The 20,738-nt window shown below is 38.0% G+C and overlaps 1 protein-coding gene across 4 annotated transcripts in view; it reads left to right on the top strand.

The window, feature by feature from the left end:
• The window catches only part of PATJ (PATJ crumbs cell polarity complex component), a 157,147-nt gene that overhangs the window by 19,104 nt on the left and 117,305 nt on the right, over positions 1-20,738 (top strand). For all 4 annotated transcript variants that reach the window (XM_037404759.1, XM_037404756.1, XM_037404757.1 and 1 more), the window contains exons 9-17: positions 467-569; positions 2,357-2,445; positions 3,690-3,822; positions 4,106-4,240; positions 11,203-11,279; positions 13,740-13,796; positions 14,406-14,540; positions 17,810-17,974; positions 19,663-19,791. In XM_037404759.1, the coding sequence (XP_037260656.1) occupies positions 467-569; positions 2,357-2,445; positions 3,690-3,822; positions 4,106-4,240; positions 11,203-11,279; positions 13,740-13,796; positions 14,406-14,540; positions 17,810-17,974; positions 19,663-19,791 (1,023 nt within the window). The remainder of the gene's footprint in view (positions 1-466; positions 570-2,356; positions 2,446-3,689; positions 3,823-4,105; positions 4,241-11,202; positions 11,280-13,739; positions 13,797-14,405; positions 14,541-17,809; positions 17,975-19,662; positions 19,792-20,738) is intronic.

Below are 20,738 nucleotides of genomic sequence, written 5' to 3'. Positions count from 1 at the left end.
AACTGTCTAGTAGAAAGAGCTCAAGCAAGTGGATTCATGACACTTTATCAGGACTAACATATGAAAGGGAGAGAAGAAATTCTGAGGGTATTCAGGGTTTCTGTTGTCTTGTGGGATTGACTGGGGAGTTTGTTACCAAGTGGCAGTGGAATCCAAAGGGAAATGGCCCCTGAGCAGTCTAATGAAAACCTTTGTTTTCCATAAAATTTTCCATAAAATTTCCAAAAAAAAAAATACTATACCTCAGATGGGTATGTGGAGAAAGTATTAGGAAAGAATTCTAAAAATATCTACTGACTTTGGGTCACACCTTATTTCTGGCAAACATTGGGTGTATCTCTTGCAGATCTGATCCCTCCTAAAACAGGAAAATCAAAATCACTACTTCTGATCTTAATTAACCTGCAATATTGTAATGGTACTGGGAAATAATGAGGTTTTTTATTGTCTTGTGCTTTATTTATAGGATAATGCCAAACTTTTTGAGACCTATGATGTTGAACTTATAAAAAAGAATGGGCAAAGCCTGGGGATAACAATTGTTGGGTATGCTGGCACATCTGATGTGGGTGAGTCCTACAGGATTTAGTCAAGTCTAGAATGGAGGCTTCTCAAATACCCTTTATTTACTATGGAGAAAATGGTTAGCACTTCTTTGAAACAGTGTAACTTACAACATCTATGAAGATGGAGAACTGGCTGCAAAGTGAAATTCAGCCACAACATTTTTTGGAGTTGTAATACACTTAAAAAAATAATTCCCACTTGACTGCTGGACTGTGAATTTTAGATGCTTATGTTTTTACTGTGCAAGACATTAAACTGTAACAGACAAGTTCCTGCATGTACAGACTCCAACAGTCAAGTTCCTGTCCACACTGTTCCTTATTTTGCCCCAGCAGTATATAGCATAATTCAGATAACACAAATCAAGAAGAATTTCAGAAAGAGAGTATCAGATGTCTGCAATTTGCCTTAACTTTTCAATGGCAGCTTCAGTATGTACAAAGTAACTCAGCGTGCAACTTTTGTTTGTTTAATGAATTGTAGGTGTTAAGAGTAGAAATGATCAGCCAGATTAACTAGTCCATCCCTCTGCCAGGCAAGAGGTGCAGAGAATCTTAGCTGTGCATGGTGTGTATGCCAACTTCACAGGATGATGTACTGTCTTTGGCAGATGGCTGTTTCACTGTCTAAGCTCTGGGAACAGATTAAAATACCTATGCTGGGATATCGGGACATGGAATCAGTTTATGGTGGTTTTTTCCTAAATCCTTTTTAAATTAGAGCTGCTAAATTGTCTTTCCAATATTTGTACCACGAATGATAATATTTTTAAAATGGGCTCAACTGAATATCTGATTTTACACAAAGGGGTAGTGCTTTTTATCCCTTCCGCTTCCTCATGGGACTCAAGAAGGTATTCTGGGAACGTGGTGTAGCTGGGGTTGCTTTCCAGCCCTCTTCTTTCCCAAGAGATTCTCTACTGTTGCTGGTCAGGAATCCCAGGCCAGTGCAGTGAGCACCGGGAACTAGGCTGAGGAGGAGTACATGTCAGACAATAGGAAATGCTGGGTTTGAGGCACTGGTAGAGGAGTTTTGCTGAGCATGGGCAAACCGTGTTGGGCAGGTGTATGAGGAAGGTTAACATTGAGAAAAGGATGGATGAAGTGTCAAGATTCAGTAGAATTAAAGGTCAGCATCTTGTATTTTGCAGGAGTTTGTGGAAGGGAAGGGTTACTGTTTCAACGGATGACTGTTTTTTTTTACTTTTTTTTACTGTTTTTTGTTTTTATTTTGTGTGCTAATTAGAAGTTAGAATTAATAATTAAACGTCAAATATTACAAAGAACAGCTTTTCTGATTTCTATGTTTCTCTTTTTTTTAAAAAAAAAAAGAAAAATCCTTTTCCTTTAAGATTTAAAGTACTAAATTCTTTAGCTATAAGATGATTGAAGTCCTGATCAAAGTACTTAAGCACATACTTTACTTCTAGCTTGGTAGTCCTATTGAAATCAAATGCAGCATGGATTTAAGTGATTGTGGTTTAAAGCCTGGGTAAGCACAAGGATGAATCCATGGAGGAGGTGGCCTTTTGTGAGCCATTTTAAGGGAAAATTTTTGAGGTCACTGTACAGGTGAGTGTGTCCATGCTGTTTTTTCCATCAGAGATCCTCAGTCATTCTGTGTCAAGCTCTGTGAGTGGTCATGTGCAAGTGCTGGCAGTTTACAGAATCATAACTTTGCAGGCAGAAGTGTGTGAAAAAGGCTGTAATTAAAAAAGCTGAATAAGAAAAGAAACAAATTGGATTAATGTAGTGACTTGTTTCTCTTCCTCCCCTCCCCCTGCCAACAGAACCTTCAGGGATTTTTGTGAAAAATATAATACCTGGTAGTGCTGCTGACCACAATGGCCAAATACATGTTCATGACAAAATTGTTGCTGTAAGTAAAATAGTCTGCTTATATATTTTTGTAGAACTAATACTTAATTGCACATCTCAGTGTTAAAAGAGCAATGTAGTAAAGACTTCCTAAAATTAATTAAACGTTCTGTACTTTGCAGAGGAAATAATTTGGTGGTTCGTATTTGTTTAGGTAGATTTGTAACAGAAATGAGCTTTGGGTTGCTGTGGTTAAAATATTATTTTATATTAAAAGTAGTAGTAAATAGTAGTTAACTATGAAAGAGGGAAGCATTTGTATTAAAATATTTCAGAGTGGAGAATGTTGGCTTTTGGCCTGAAGTAAAGATGAGCAGCATTAGCTTTTATTTGAATTGAATGGTTTGAGGATGGTTAAGATTTTGCAAGATGTGGCACACTGTTTAATGGTCCTTAATGACTGCGTAGCGTAGTGTGGATACAATCAAAATGTTAATAGTCACAAATTAGGTTTAAAACCCTAAGCTTTAATGTGCAGAAAAATTAAAAAACATTGCATAACAGTGAATTGAATAATAGCCAATTCACAGTGCAAGCAAGAATGAATTACATAGTCTTTTTTTTTAAGATACAATATTTATAGAGATACGATTTTAAATTACTTTTTAAATGTGCACTATGCCAGACCTTCCAAAGTCAGTTTCTCCTTTGTGAGAGCAAAAATTGATACAACCTTGTGCTTTTGTCCACAGCTTTGCAGTTGAAGCCCTTATTGGCGCATGATCTAACAGTGAGGTGAACAGAGTATTTTGGTTGTAAATTAAAACATCTGACTTAATGTAAGAATTGGGTTGTGGATTATATGAACAGTTATGTTTATAGGCTTGTGTGGGGCAAGTTAAAAATCCATGCAAGAACTAACAGTGATAATGAACTGAACAGAGTTCTAGGTTGACTGCTCTCACTGGGAAGCTTCATTCACAATACTACTCAAGCTGGTTTTTGTAAGCAAAAAAATTGTAGGGGGAAAATCAGTGCATACTTAGATTAGTAAATTCTGTTTTGTGGTCGCCCTGTGAAGACAGAAGAAATTACTGTTGTGTTTCCTTTTAAAATGCATTTTGAAAATGTTATCTAATTAGTGAAATGTAACTGATTTAATGAGATTGTTTTGCAAATACTGCTGTCTTGGGTGAATAACCCTACAATTTCTGCACAAAATAATGTGGATGTTGCTTACAGTGTATGGTACAGCATAAGAATGTAATGCAATGTAATTAATATTATCTGATTTTCTTGTTTGAGGTTGATGGAGTTAATATACAGGATTATACCAACCAAGAAGTGGTAGAGGCATTGCGTAACACAGGACAGACTGTACACCTTACCTTACTTAGGAGGAAACCTACTATTTCCTCAGAAAGAGCTACAGATAGAGGTAATCTTTTTTTTAGCAACTGATTTTATTTTTCACTGCATTTTCAGCTACCTAATTTAACAATTAAGACTAGATACCACATAATCCTAGATTTTTGTAAGGGCACACAAAAAAAAAAGATACTTGGGGTGGAATGGAAAGAAACATAAATGAGAGATTTAGGAAATTTGAGTGCAAAACTCCTGTGTAGCCAAAAAAAAAAAAAAATTGGTTCATGACATGGTGTTACTACTTGATATATTTTGCAGCATATAATTTATTTTTTTTTCATCTGTTTTCACAGTGCAGCCAACTGTTCCAGTCTTTGTGTCCCCTGGAGCTGTAGGGACTGAAACTAGTGTGGACACTAAGAATGAGGAAAACCAAGAACAGAAGGATAATCCTCAAACTGAAAAGAAACAAAGTCTAGATAAAACAGGTGGGTAGGATATCTGCAGTGTCTCTTCTGAGTCTTTGGAATTGTCTTTAATCCATTTTCAATACTGATGGGCTGTCGTGGCTTACTCTGTCTTTAGCTTTTGCTCTGTAATGCTTTTTATTCAGGTCGCTCTAAAGTAAAGCTCTACCTGTTAGATCTATCAAATCTTCCACCCCACTCTATCCCCAAAATGAGGTTTGCCAAGAGTGTTCTGTGTCATCATAGATGTCACTGATGAAGGGCGCTGTTAGGCCCTGCAGCTATTGACCTTCTTTCATAACTAGCTGTCAAGCCATTGGTTAATGCTGTCTTTGATCCCAGCGAGCCGTCTTGTTTTCAGCCTATTTATCAGTCATCAAACCCACGCTTCCTCAGTTTCCAAATGAGAATGCTGATGTAAATGGTGTCAAAAGCTTCAGTAAAGTTGAGATGTATTACACCCTTCATCCACATAGCTATCTTGGCAATCAGATTGATCAGTTATTTGGCAAATCTATATTAACTGTTCCGGATTTGCCACCTTACTTTTATGTCTTCCAAAATGGATTCCAAAAGGAAGCATCTCATGATCTCTCCAGGGCCAAAGGTGAGACTGACTGCCCTATAAATTCTCTGGGTATTTGTCCTTGCATTAAGTTGCCCTTTTCTAGTCATTAGGAGTCCCCCTTTGATTGCCATGTTTTGATTTGGGCATTTTTTTGTAGATTATAGACAGTGGAGGTGCAGTCCTTTCAGTACTCTGGAATTAATCTCATAAGCTCTATAGAGCTGAATGCCTCCAGCTCACTGATTCCTCTTTCTAGCCCTGGTCCTACTCTGATGACCTAAGGTGTGCTGCCTGCAATCTTCTCCTGACGGAGATCTGTCCATCCTCCTCTGCTGCCAGGGCCCTGAACCAGATTGCTAGATGAGCAGCATCTGGAGGTGGAACTGTTAAAAGTTCACATTTACTTCCCGATCCAGTGTTGCCTCAGTCACATCTATCTTCTTGCCGTCACAGATCTTAGGCATCTGCAGTCTTTTCAAAGTATTCTGTTGGTTTCCTGTACATCATCTCTGATGCCAATTTGTTGCAGTTTCCTCTTCTGGCACTGCAGTAACTTCATCAGTAGTCCTCTTCCAAGCTGCTTGACTTGATCTCCTACAACCTGTGACCTGAGCTGCAGCATCTTCCCTCAGGAATTTTGGCAGGGTAGAGCTTGATGAAGGACCAGAGGTAGCTGCAGCAGCAGGGACAGGGGACCATGTCTTGTGAAATGTCTCCATTTTTGTAGGCCATTTTCCACACAAATGAGACAGAGGCTGTTTCCATGAACATTTGTCTCACCTGTGTGCCACCTGCCATGTAACTGGCTCCTGTTTGCTTGACCTGCTTATAGTGCACCTGGTCATTGACATTTTCTGGAGAAGTAGGAGGCATAACACAAGTTATATGTCCACCTCCTGTGAGATTCCCCACTTGACAATGAATCTCTCCTTGCTTCCTGTTGGTTTCCAGACCCAGCTCATTTACCTTCTGGTATTTATACTGCTGCATACTGCTTCCTCCCATGCTACTGTTGGAAACGAGAGTTCAGCCTCTAGATATGCTGTTTCTGGCTTGCTTGTCCCGAGCTTACTAGCTGAACTGGAAATTGTTGACTGCACAGGTATGCAGGCAGATGAGAATCTCTAGTCTGGCAAAGGCACAATAGGTGTAAAGACCTGAGAACTGGAATCGGAAGCTGGACAGGAGTTCAAATTAGGCATGTGTTTTTAACAGCAAAGGCAGTTGGACATAGGGGCAGATCACAAAGGCATGGATTACTTTGTTTTGTAGCTGACTTCTGAATCTGTGTTGGAGGTCTTTCCAGAAGGCGTGCTTCAATTCCCCTACAGATTTCTGGGCTCTTCTACAGGAACTTCTGGGTGAATTTCTACAGCTTGTGTTGGAGTCAGCATAAATTATCCTTATGCCTGGTAGTTTCTTAAGATATGTAGATGTAACAGAGGAATCTGAATTACGGCTGTCGATGAATAACAATTTTGCTATGATTGTGGAAGATCTGTCAGTATTAGAGACAACCTGGAAACGAGAGAAATGTAGCAGCTCCTATGTTCCATTCTGTTTTACTTTTCTGTCCAAGCCTTGTAACCAGACATCCTTTGTTGTGACTTTTGCATGTTCCCAGAAATAGGAAGCCAAAACAGAGGTGGTTAAGTAGCTGAGATGTGAGGTTATCAAAGCATTGTTTTAGCTGTATGAATGGAAAAGCATATATTGATTTGTAGTTACAATGGACAAATAACTTAAGGACTTGGCAGCAGAATGTATTTAGAGGCAGAAGAGCCAGGAGGACTTACACTCACAATGACAGAGACTAGAAAAGAGCAACACATGCTGTCCTGTGTCACTTAGCCAGGCCTTTTCTTACTGTGGAACTTTCTGTGCATAAAGTATTTATTTTTTTACTGAAGTGAACCATATCACTGTCAGTTCCTGACTACTTGTGATTGGGTTATTTTGTGTCACAGGCTGCAGATGTCTGCCCTGATGCAAAGAGAACTTTGAGGCATTTGTTAACCTAATACCTAGAGCTGTGCAAAGATGGTATATCAATGCCAGGATCAGTTTATGCTGGGAACTAAAATTGCTTTTACCTGGCTTGAAGTTAACAAACTCTTAGTCTCAAGGTGTCTTATGTAGATATGCCTTAGTGATCCCTGTTCTGCTGATATTTTTGAGCCCTTTTCATAGCAGACCCAAACTGCTTTGATGTGGATCCACTGCCTCTCCATAAATACTCAAAAGCTCTTACTTTCAAAAGGAGTTTGTAATCAAGTTGTATGTATACGAGTGGCTCCCCTTCAATTCTAGCATTGTGCAAATCTCATAATCCCCTTCCTTGTGGTTCTGCAGAGTATGGTGCAGATGCACCTGGGTCTGGCAAGGACTTCATTGCCTGGAATCTATAGCTGCCGGTTGGACCCATATTGATTCCTTGCAGGACCAGTGTGGTATTTCTGCACTCCATTCCCCAGTGCATCATGTAACAAGTTTATTACGTGATTTTTCTGTTCTCCTGTGTATTCAAGCTCCCATTAGCCTGGACAATACAGAGTAATGTGTTTGTATGCGCAGTGTGTCTTAGGATATAAAAATTTAAACACTGTAGATATTATTCGTTTGCAGTTGGATACTGCCCTTGATACCATCTAGCAGTGCTGGTCCTCCTTAGGCCAGCAGGCTAAAGCAGTGGGCATGGCTTTGAAACTGAGTAATGAATCAGAAACATTTAATGCAATGGTAAGCAAGTATCATTGCTTGATTAAACTGCAGGTTTTCATGGTGAAAAGCCTCTTCAAGTTACAAGGTTCTGCAAAAGCTTTATGCAACTATAAAGTGTGTGTGTGTGTGTATCTCTTGTTACAAAGTTGAAGTATTTAGTTGCAAATTTTACTCATACTGAAATATGACATATATAGGATTTCACCTTGGAATAGAATTTAATGGCCAAGTTTAAATTCCAAAGATAGGTGCTTATTTTGGACATGGTGGTGGACACTTCATTATAATGGTGCTAAAGTAAATACTGCTAATTTAAGGTTCTGACTAAACTCTGGAAATGCTTTTAGAAGTTTAATGTAAAAGGTACGTTTTGTAAAATACGTATTACTTCCCTTTAAGCTTAGTTGTGTGAAATTCTTATTAAATTGTGTTTCCTGGAGAGGTATTAAATGGTAATTCTGGCCAGGCAAAACCGTGCTTAAGCAGTTCTGTTACAAAGGCAACATGGTTTAGGATGCAATGTGCACGAGGCCTGAAACTTTCTGCTAGCAGACTAGAGGCAATTAACTTAACAGCTGCATCTGCAAGACTGCAGTCTGGGCAGAACTGCTTTCTTTTGCCTTGTAGCACTACTCAAAACCTAAAGATGTGGTGATGCTAGTCAGGCGCTTAAAGACGGCGGGGGAAAAATATCCAACAGTATGGCAAACACAGGTAGTGCATTAATGAAGTGCACTAGAGCACAGTACACATCCTTGTATGTTAAGTTTGTGAAACCAGGAGGAATTTGCAAGAAGAAAAGATCCCGATTTTGAAGAAGCCAGCAATTTTGACTAGGAAGGATGATTTTTACAATACACTTGTGATTTATTCTTGATGCTTTCTAATTAGAAATGAAAAACTGTATGGAAGGGCAGGCTAAATATGTTGAAAGTTGTTGCTAGTGAAAGCTGTCTCTGAGAAGTGTTTTCATTTCTGAGGCCTTGCACATTATAGAAGGCATGGTACATATCTCAGGTCATGGGAAATCCAGCTGGATGAGAGACTAGAAAGAAACTTCCTATTAGCTGCCATGTGGAAAAAGCTGTTCTGAGGAAAAAGGAGCTTTTTAAGTGAATTGGGTGATACCATTGGAATTGGATATATTTAATCCAAATCCCTCCAGCCAACATTTCCACAGTTCTGAGGAAGTTACAAGCAAAGACTTCAAAGTGTGTTTGAAAGAAAGAAGGAGTGGAACTTCAAGTGGAGACGTGCATCATCACCTGCTCTGAACAACTCATAGATTTTGGTAATGTGTTCTAGAAGTGACAAAAAGATCTGTATTCAGCCAGCTGAACACAGTTTACCATTACTGAATTGAACTTCGAGCTTGGCCCTAAGATTCATTACTCCTTGTGAACCTTAAAATCTATATTTGGCTGCACAGGGGATTGCAGGTGCTTAGGTCTTGTGTGTTCATGCTATAACTTTGTAATAGCACAAAAAGAGGTTAAAGAATTTCTGTCCCTAAGTATTTCTGCAAGTAGAAAGAGTAGAAGAACTCACTGGTGTTCTGTTTTTGCTATAGTTGGGAAGTGAATGTAGCAATCCATCTGCGCTTGATAACAAGGCTCCTGAAGACAACTTCTCGTTGGAAACTTCTGTTAAATTTCAATGGAGGAAAAAACCCTTAACTCACAGCTCAGAATTTTGGGACAGTTCGTCTTCCCTCCCACCCACCCCCTTTTTATTTTAAGTAGATAATGTATTTCATAGAGAACTGTGGACTGTATTTACAAACCTAGGTTATTATTCTTGGTGGGGTTTCTTTTTGGGGACAGGAAATACTTAGCTGAATTGCTGGAGTCCTTGAATATCTGTACCTCCTTGAGCCTATAGATTAAAGATGCTCTGGATATTTCCAAGTGAAATGTTAGGCTCTCAGGAGTGTGGTTTCTCAGTGTCAGATCAGACAGAATTTGCCTATCTGGCTTGACAGAACATTAGTGGAAGAGGTACAGCGATAGGTTATGTTGTGGTGTAAATTAACTTAAATCTTTGTTTTTAATGAGCAGAAAACTTCAAAGTTATGAATTGATGTAAAGAGGAAGTATTGCAAAGTTCATCTTTTATCTTTGCATGCTACAAAGGTGTTGAAAGCAGAGGCAGCTTGACATCCCATTCGCGTTGGCTTTTGCTAGTAGGTAGGCTCTGAACTTCTCTTGGCATCTTCAGAATTCCCCCCTTGAGGTATTTTACTCATCAGTTTCTGTGCAAAATTGAATAGAATCGTTTAGGTTGGAAAAAACCTTTAAGACCATCAGGTCCAACCATTAGCCCAGCACTGCCAAGTCCACCACTAAACCATGTCCCTAAGTGCCACATCTGCATGTTTTTTAAGTACCTCCAGGGTTGGGGACTCCACCCCTTCCCTGGGCAGCCTGTTCCAGGGCTTGACCACCCTTTTGATGAAGACATTTTTCCTAATATCCATTCTGAACCTCCCCTGGCACAACTTGAGGCCATTGCCTCTTGTTCTGTTGCTTGTTATCTGGGAGAAGAGACTGACCCCACCTCACTACAACCTCTTTTCAGGCAGCTGTAGAGAGTGAGAAGGTCTCCCCTGAGCCTCCTTTTCTCCAGGCTAAACACCCCCAGTTCCCTCAGCCACTCCTCATAACACTTTTGCTCTAGGACCCTTCACCAGCTTCGTTGCCCTTCTTTGGACGTGCTCCAGCACCTCAGTGTCTTTCTTGTAGTGAGGTTGTGATTTACATTCTAAATTTCAGTACAACACATCAGCAATACTAAGTGGTCTGTGCCTTGTCTAGACATCTGACAAACTATTGCAGTCATTCAGGGGAAAAAAAAAACCCAGTTTTCGGTAATTCAGACCCTAGTTGCTGCTGCTGTAGCTGCTAGATGGAATTTGCTTTAGAGCTTGATTCTTACCAGTTAAACATTGCTTCGGCTTGGAACTTTATATGTGCACTGAGCTTCTGGATGAGGTCAAATGCAGGGCAGCCAGTCATTTTATGCTGTCTAGCTCTGTCAAATTGTCTTACATGAATGTAATACTGCCTTGGTTGCATAAGTTAGAAAGCTGAAAAGATATAAATGTCAAGATAGCCAAGTTCCCACGGAAGACTGGTTTAGAACTGGAGCTTATATTAAAGCTCATGTTACTTACTGGCCTAATTAAACTAGACAAGTCTTTATACCTGCCAAATATATAAATAAAATTTGTGACTGTATTGTGCTGACACAGCCTCTTGATAAAAGCAATATCTTGTCAGGTGTTTTACTTCGTAAGGGGGTTCATTTTGGTGGGAGATGATGCTTCCCTGGAGTGGCAAGCATTTTTATAGCAACAAATTATGGAGTCATGTGAAATTTGTTTTGCAGCCTGAAAGAATGATTTATTTACAGTACTATACAGTACAGAACTCACATCTCATCAATGCAAGCATCACCTCTTCTGCTTCTCAGTTGAATAAATCATGTTAGACGTAGCTGACATTTTGCATTGTTTTCCTAAGAAAGATGTTCTTGATTTGCACTGTTTGATAGACTCGTCTTAATGCACTTTCCTTTTTGGGATTATTCCCTCTAATCTTTTACTTACACTGAATTTTTATTGAAGTATTTAGAAGTAAACGTACTTCTGAATGTACAATATGCTTGTAAATTTAATATTCACTTTTATATTTAGGAAGAGTCCCGGTCCCTCCAGTACATGAGCTGAAATCCAAGTGGGAAAACCTGCTGGGACCCGAATACGAAGTTATGGTATGTTATATTTCAATAAACATGTATGTTATTTCTTTAAATTACAGATCTGTGAGCTTAGCATTACAGGCTGTTTATAGAACAGTTTAGTGTTTGGAACAGATCAGTAACATCAAGTTTTGTTTCCTGTAACATCAAGGCTGAAATGTAAGACTGTTACAATGAGGAGTTGTTGGTTTGTTTTAATTGTTTGTATAGATACTATTGTTACACAGATACTAGACAGGAACAGTGATTTAAGAAAATCAACTGTCCTTTTAAATCTGCATCATAGCAGCCACTTAAAATATGTGGTGTTTTTATGATTTCATTTATGATCTGTTTGTTTTATTGTGCACTGGGAAAAAAAGGCTCAGGATAGAGCTCCTGTGTTTCATGAAGAATTTTACAATTTTATTAGGAGAATGAAAGAATGATTTTCGAACATGCTAAGAAAATAGGAAGTAGTTCACAGTAGTCTAACTTTGTGGTGCCAGTGTCTATTAGGTATTTCTTCACTTCATATTAAATAATTGCCAAGCAAAAGATTGTTTTGATGAATTGTCATAAGGAGTTGACTGAAATTGTAATTCACTACTGCTTTTCAGTGCTGTTAGCCATTGAGTACAGATAAAAAAGACTCCAGCCAGTGTTCTTTCCGAAGACTTAAAAAATTCTCACCACCACCAAGAAAATGCCCTGTTTTTCTTTGCAATGCTTGTCCAGTTGATTTAGAGACACTTACTTTTACCACTTGGAGTAGCCATCGTTCCAGTCACTCGCTGGAAGATTTAATGTAGCTTTAAGAATTGCCTTGAGAAACTTGCTTCTCTTCTTTCCATTAGCACTCCTTTAAGATCTGAAGTTCGTGTAAGATTATGTACATGATGCAATAAATCTGTTTGGCTGCCCACTTCAGTTGCTTGGTATTCCCATCCTTACATTTCAAGAGTCTAATATTACTTCCCTTAGCACTATCACACTTCTCACAGAGGAGGAAAACCCTCTTAGTTCGTGAAACTGTCCATTTCCAGTTCTTCTTTAGCTGCTGCCAGTAAAATGTCAGGAGTGAAATTGTTAACAAATGGTTCTTTTAAATAATAGAGGAAACTGTTGTGGCATCCCATTGTAAAAGTAATTTTTCAGTTCTTCCAGTTCTTGTCGTCTGTACCTATCTCTAGTCTTGCTTGGCTGCATTCAATAACAGCGTTTAGTTCAATTTCAGCCTGATAGTGCAGTCCCAGTTTGATGCTAACCTCACTCCCACACTCAGCTCCCAGAAAATCACCCTGCAAAGGTGCCTACAAGTTTGAGTATTCTCTCAGAAGTATTTCTCTTCAGTGGAAATAGCTGTTTGAAGAGAGAGTTTGGTGTCACTCATGGCTTCTGTGTTGCTGATCCTTTGTGCTACCAATGGAAGGAGCTGAGATCCTGCTGAAACAGAAAGAGACTCTGGAATTCAGTGCAGGGATGTATGACTCTGTGGTGTTTGTTGCCAGGTACCTAGGTGTGAGCAGTCAAGCTGAGGAGTTAGTTATCAGTCATAGATTCATTTAGTTACAACTGAATGAACGTGAAATGGATTCTGTCTGTCAAGAAAAATACCCTTGGTACTGGAAAACAAGATGCTGAACGCCCTGTTTAAAATTAATCCAAAAGAAAAAGCTGAGGCTTAGAACTGTTTCATGGATACTTTGTTAAACTAGAATTTTCCAGAGGTGCCTGAAGTTTCCTGATTTTTTGCAAGGCTGTATATTTTCCAAATCTACCAAGTGCAGGAATCTTCCCAAACATACTAAACTTCAGTGCCCTAAACTCCAACCCTGGGCCATAGTACACCACGGATGTCATCTTACTACATTTAAAATTGGAGTAAATAACCTTCTAAGGTTAAAGATAAATATATTATGTTAAGGAAGAACAGTACAAGAAAACTGGTGGTGAACATAGTTATTTTATTTATATATATATATATATAAAAAGATATACTGAAGGGATTTCTTGTCACTGCTTTATATGATCCACTTTGCAATCAGATTTGGTAATTAAACTCATGTATTTCAAGCAATGTTAGAAACATGCTGCAGAAGACGGTGGTTTAGTCTAGATGTTAGATGGATGTACTATAGCCTGAAGTAATAACTTAAGCTATCAGTACAGATTCTGATTGGCAAGTCAGTTTGGATATTTGTGTCAAACATAATGGCATTTTGTGCTTATACAGGATTACTGAACTCGACTAAAATTGGCACTCGGGCTTCAGGAACAGGATAATATTGGAGCCTGCTAATAGTGCATAATCACCATACTCCTAGCTGTAAATGTTCTGTGTCTGAAAGACTTTTCTAAGATTTGTTTTAAACACTGTGACTTTGTTTAAGTACAGTTTATTTTGCTCATCAGTTTTTTGTCAGAATTCATCATTCTAGTAAAGTCTTTATTGTCATGCTATTGAAAAATATTATCATGTACAATTTTTAGGTTGTGAATGTGGATATGCCCATTACAGATGATTCAGAGCTCCAGAAGTACTCAAAGGTATGACTTACATGATGATTTCCTTCAGGGTATATTATTGGCAGAGTAATCCTAGGAAGGCATGATACAATTCCAGATTGATGTGTTACAGAAGTTTTGTGTCTTTGTGACTCTATTTCACTTTTCAAGGAAAAGGCTGCCAATATTCTACTTATCTTCTGGTAGCATGGGCAAATTAATGTTTTAAAACACACATCCATGTTGTTGAAAGCCACTATAGAATGGGGCAGAGGTTGAAAGTACTCAACAATGTCATCATCCTGCAGAGGAGTTTGCCACAGTGATCGTGGCTCAGGGACAAGGAGATCCATTTGGGCAGGACAGACTTTACATGGCACTTTTCTCTGCATTTTTTTCCAATATGGTAATCTTATTTAAGAATACAGTTCAAATTGCTTTTTCCCCCAAGGGGCAGATTGGTTGTTTGTGCCAACTGTTTGTATAGAGAAGTTATGGACCCTTGTGCTGTAATGCAGGTGATGTCAGTATGAAGACTTTATCAACATACGGTGTGTTTAGTTTAATTCAGTGAGCTACTGAATCTTAAATGTGTTTATATTGTGGTAGATTAAGATACATACATTCTCAGCCATACTTGTCTTTTGGCAGCTATTACCCATCCACACTTTGAGACTAGGAGTTGAGCTTGACACATTTGATGGACATCATTATATATCATCAGTTGCTTCAGATGGTCCGGCTGCAACACTTGGTATTCTGCAACTGGAGGATGAACTTCTGGAGGTAAAAGCCAAAACAACCTCCCCCCAAAATAGACGTGATATTATTTCCTGTTTGCTTAGCCTTCTTAAAAATGCTTGTATTAAATTCTAGTTTGGCTGCTGTGTCTGCAATAGTAGTATTCAAGAGCTGGTTGTGGAAGCAGTTTGCGTAGTGCTTTGGAAGTCACATTCATTTTCTTCACAGTTTCATTCCTCCTGTGTGAAGAAAATGTCAAATGCTTGTGACCTCATAGTGACATCATGGTATTTTTTTTCTGAAATATTTTAACATGAGTATCAAGAGTTCTAAGGGCAGCGATAATATTTGTGTTGAATGCATTTGTAGCTGTAGTCCTTTGGCTCAGTCTTTTGAGCAATTTGGCATTGGCTTTTGTGGTGGATAATCTTTCTTAATATTTGTCACTCCTAAAAAATTTACAACAGTCTCAGGAATAGTGGTTCCTGTTACGCATTATAACTGGGTTGTTAAGTGTTGAAAGACATTTGTGTGTATGAGCTAGTACATCAGTTTGTTTAAATATGTATAAAGATATTTTTTTTATTTTTTATGTGTATTGTATGTATATCTACCAGTATCTCAGCCTGCAAGTGAAAAGACATTAATTTCCTATTGAATACTAGCTTTGTGGAATATTTTGAATTTGAACCTTAGTTTTAGTGGGTGCAAAGAACAATTAGATTACATCAATGGGAACAGAATTAGGCCTTCTGAAAGATTAATTTGTTAGGTGTACAGCTCTCTTGCTTTTTACTTGTTGTTCACCCTTTAACATCAAAAATTCACACTGATACCACTAAGACCTAAAACATTTTCTTCAGTTACTACTTAATGGAGGAAATTTTGATTCCTAAAGGAAAGGATTAATGGAATGTTGAAAGTGTTGTTTAAATTCCTTGGCCACTAGACAAAAAATAGTATGCAAAAAACAATAATACAGTACTGTGGAGTAACTTAGGAAACTTTAATTGTATATATTTAACAGTCTTACTTATTACTGTGTACTTACAATTAAGTTCACAGATATGTCCAGACCTGGTGAGCATAAATTTTTTTCTACTCTGTAGCTGGAAAAAAAACCCAACAAAAAAAATGTGCTCCAGGGCTAAAGCTATATATGCCAGGTTTAGCCCAGAGTATGTTTTTGCAGCCAAGTTATAAATCCGCTTAAGTAGGGGCTTGCAATGGAAAAAGTGACAGCCCCATTCCCCAAACAAGCAGCTCTACCTGGGCCTGATACAGTTGGGATTAAAATGTGATCAGCAAGGAATTCACTTTAATATATAGTGAGGTTGAATGCTGATTATTTTTAATGACGTGTTGGAATTATGATAGAAAGTATGGTATTTTTTACACACACACACCCCCACCCACCCGCTGTTTTAGCTAATTTCATTGTGTTCTTTTTTAGGAGAAAATTGCTTCCTTCTGTCCTTCTAGTTTTGTTATAAGATTTCACTCGCTCCTATGATGGCACAACTAGAGTGGTGTGGTGAATGAATGGGGTGTAGGGCACCTTGCATGTTTAGTGGCTGATTCCTGGCAACTGCAAAGGAAGAAATGGGAGTCCCCAAGTCTGCTTGGGAGTGCATGGTAACTCTTCTCCATCAATCACAGTATGCTGAGAAGTGCTGATAACTTTCCACCACACTGCCACTCTCAATGCATTAAAAAATCCTTACGCATAGATACATCTGCTTAAATAATTAACTAATGGATTAGCCTGATAGCTCAGCAGTTGCTGTAATTCTTACAGAAAAAAACCCATAGCAGTTCATCTTACCATGTTGGAGGCCAGTTACACCACTCTAAATTTTCCTCCTTGGCTGGGTTATAGTGTGAGAGGAACTCTGTGTTTCCCAGCAATATAAGCTATATTTACACTGTAAAAAGCACAAAGGAAGAAGTGGAAAAAAATAGACATGGTCAGGAAAAAAATCATGGCTAAAGTGAGACTGCTGCGTAGTCTTGCACGAGATTGTATCCCTCTAAAGAACAAGGAAATCTGGGAAGTATATGGTTAGGCTCTGCCTCAAGTATGCATGTACAGAGGTGTTTACATGTATGTTCTGTATTTACATGCTATATTTTCTAGGATCAAATGTCAGTTCATCTACGTTAGCATTGCAGTTTGGGTATGGAGTGAGGTACTGAAGAGAATCTTCAACTGTCCCCATTTTCTGTGCTTTGGTTCATGTTGTGGAGTGGACTTGGATGTTGTGTACTGGATTCCTAAAACATGACATTTGGTCTTGAGTGCAAACTTGAGGTAGCCTGAAAGAAATCCTTGAAACACAGGTGTTGGGATTGAGTCCATAGCACCAGCTGGATTGAAACTCTGCTCTTCTGGGGCTGCACTGCTCATCAACATAGATGATGTTCACATCTATGACACCTACTGACGTTCTGCTTTCCTCATATTTAAGGATAACCCTATGGTGCAAATAGATATACCCTCATGATATTACAGGTTATGAAATATGTAAAAGAGGAAGAATCCCTGTAGTTTTATTTTCCTGATGAAAAGCAAATACAGTATCCCATTTTTAAAGCAGCATTATTATCTGTCTATCTATCTGTCTTCTCTTTTTTTCTTAAGTCTGTGGTTTAAAACATCCATTAACAGTGGCCTTATGGTATTCTGTTGTCACTCAGGATCTAAAGCTTGTGGGATGGTAAGCTTTGACCCTTGACAGGTTTTTCTGATTAATTGCTTACTGTAATTGGTTAGGTTTTTACTATGTAAACATTCTTGCATTTTTTCTGTAGGTTCTGTTTTAGTTTCAACTATTTTAGTATATTTTAAACAACTGACAAAGTTGTGCTAGTTCTGACTTCAAGTTTTGGATTAGAGATTTTCTTAATATGTTTTGGAAAATTAATTTTTTTATAGATTCAAACACATAAGCCTAATGCTAAAAAAGAATCCCCAACAAAGAAACAGATGAGAATGAAATAATGCTAGGAAAGATTTAGGGCTAGGAAAAGTAGTGAGCTGAAACAAGTTAGAGGAAGCTGAAGAGAGCAGAGGCATGGTGTATCAGTCAGTAGTCACAAGATCTTGTTGATGAAGTATAAGTCTTATAGTAATGCCTGTATACTTCAGAAGCATATGTTAATGAAACTATGCAAGCTTTATCAGAATCCCTAGGTAAAATTAGAATTTCACATTCAGCTGAGGAAAGACAGGTACATAAAAAAATTAATAGAATTATCTGGTTAGTATCTTTTTAATTATCTTAGTGTGGATGTGTGTTTCCCCTTCTGTGTAGGTAAATGGAGTTCAGCTATATGGAAAATCACGCCGTGAGGCAATCACTTTTCTAAAAGAAGTGCCACCCCCATTTACACTGGTTTGCTGTCGGCGACTTTTTGATGATGGCAGTGAGTCTCTTGTGGATGAACCCACGGTGGGAGTTTCCCTTCCAGGACAAAAGGTAGACTTCTCATGTCATTGAGTTGCATAAAAGGACAATAAGTTTTTGCAAAAGTGCATTTATTTCTGAGAAAGTGATTTGGCTTTCTAAAGACTGTTTCTGTTCTCGTTTTGCTGTTTGATCCAGACCACTTTTCAGTCTTAAATAACATTTCCTAAAATATGTAGTTATATGAGGCAGTTTTGTATTAAATCGTCATATAAAGCTGCCTTTGCCATTCACTTTGGGCTCGTAAGGGACAGCTGGTGTCTCACTAAAAGATAGTTCGTGTTTGCAACACTGGTACTTTTACTACAGTTTATACAGGTTGGTCAAGAGAAACTTCATTGTATTATAAATACAAGGTAGGTAAATCACTGAGCTAGCATGCTGACTATGTACATCCCATTCATCATTCTTACACTTAATAGGTGAGTGAGAGTTCTGAGTTATACTAAATCACATCCTTGCCACCATTAGCTGATTACTTCCATGTTCTGGGTAGGATTTTATAGAACTGGGGGTAAAAAAGAAACTTAATGTTTCTTTCCATTGCAGAAGCTTTAAAGTCTCAAACTAAAGCTTGACACTTGTAATAGTTGTTCCTATTTGTAAAAAGACTTCTCAACTCTTCTGGTATTTTCTGATATACTTTCCTCTAAGGTGGTGAGTTAAACAAGCAATATGGATGTTTCATGGAAGAATAAGGTGTATAGCATTGCACCTTTTTTGTGAAAGGACCTTTCTGTTGCAATAGAAATTGTCCCACTGTGTTTTTGATACTGCATTTTACTGAACATTTGCCAAGTGCATCCTGTCAGTTGCACATTTTTGTCATAAGGTGATATTGAGTGAACAGAAGTTGTCATCATCTTAGAACGATCTCACAATATTTTTGCTTTCTTTTGTTGAAAGTATGAAGAAAGCATGTGTGAAAGAAAAATTTGCCTCGTGGCAGTGCTCTGTGTAATAGGCATATTCATCCAAAGGAATAAAGCTAAATCAGTATGAAGTTAAAGGTACAAGATTGTAATGTTTTTCTTGGGACATCATACATTGGGTTTTTTTAAAGATTCTATTAATAAAATAGCAGTAATGTTAAAACACACATTTCAAGTTAGACAACAAAAGGTGCCTTTTTGGAAGATGTATCTATGAAGCTGTCGCTACCAAACAACATTGGGTAACTATACCTCTTTCTTCTATACCTTAGCACAAAAATTGTGAATTTCAAATTGCTTTTTCAAACTAGATACTATTTGTATAGTTACAATGTAAGAATTTTTTGTCTGTGTATTTAATGCCACAAGTATCTTATGTGCCTGATCGTCTGGTCTTTCTATTAGCTGTCTGTGGTTAAATCTTTTATGCTAAGATATTTATTTTTCCTTTGTGCGTCTAATGGGACAGCAGAAGTTCATCAACCTGTAACAGGTTAGTAATATTATAACAACTAATTTGACATGTATTCATGGGTATTTGTATGCCAGGTTGAGTGCTGATGCTCAGAACATGTAGGCATAGTCCCAGGGGAGTATCTAAGGCAGCAAGCTGGAGAAAGCTGGATGCGTAATGTTCAATGAAGTTGTAATTCCATAAAAGGTCATATTTTAGGGCATGTATGAGTTATTAATTATCAAAGTACTGAATGAATAGTGTTCATAAAGAACTGAAAGAATAGTATTTGAACTAAAGCTTTTATTTTTCAGGTGAAACCTGAGGAAGACGTTAATCCTGATGAGGAAGAAGGGGAATTAGCATTGTGGTCTCCTGATGTGAAGATTATTGAACTGGAGAAAGACAAATGTGGTTTAGGATTCAGCATTTTAGACTATCAGGTATATTTTTCTGTATACCCAAATACAAAAAATCCCTTTGATCCTTTGTCTTGTATGGTGCCTTAAAATGTTTTGTGATGTTGGTTACTGGATAATGGACTTGGCACTTGGGCCTAGAAACTGTGAAGGAAAAAGTAATTTATTTTGAGGCCAACTCTATAAAGTATATTGTAGAGCTTGTTCTAAACCAGTCTGATTATCGGACGTGATAAAGTGCAAAATCTTTCATCAAAATCCACTTCATAACTCTGAGTTTAATGGCTAAATGTTGGGGAAAGTTTGTTTTTTGTTTTGTTTTAACTTGGAATGACTTTTCAACTATAAGAGTGGCAAGCAAACTTCCTTAGGTATTGCAACATCATTTCCTATGTACCAAATTTAATGAGTCTTTTGCTTTTTCTCTCCTCGCTGTGCCAAATCACCTTCCATTTCTAAATGGGTATAGACCTGTGCTAGTCTGTGATCTGTAGTCCCACTCAGGTCATAGAAACATTCACCCAGGCTTTGAATCAAGCCATGAAAAGTGGTTTTCAGAAGTAGCTTTATTAGGACTGTCCTTCACAGTCAAAAGGAAACATCAGGGCTGACAGGTGAATCGATGTTGCAAATTCAAGTTTCTGTAAACACAAATTTGCTTTAATACATGTATTTAATTTATTAGTAAAAGAATAGAGATTGGAGAACCTAATTAGTAATTTTTCAGTTATGCTTCTCTGCTTAAACTATTAAACCAGTATGCCAGAGATACAGGTAGAGTTTTCAGGGTGAGGGGCAGGGGGCATGTTGACTTTCAGAAATCATTCATAGCTTAAAAACTTGGATTTCTCCAAGAATGACCATTTTAGGGTAGACTATATACTTAATTTTTAAGCTCCTTAGAAATATACAGAGAAATCTTTAATATGGGGGAAAATCAATGAATCCTTCTTTCAAAAATACTGTGTTCA

This window comes from Falco rusticolus, chromosome 11 (assembly GCF_015220075.1).
Source record: "Falco rusticolus isolate bFalRus1 chromosome 11, bFalRus1.pri, whole genome shotgun sequence".
In the NCBI taxonomy this organism is placed as follows: Eukaryota; Metazoa; Chordata; class Aves; order Falconiformes; family Falconidae; genus Falco; species Falco rusticolus.
This window is presented reverse-complemented; position numbering and strand designations above follow the sequence as displayed.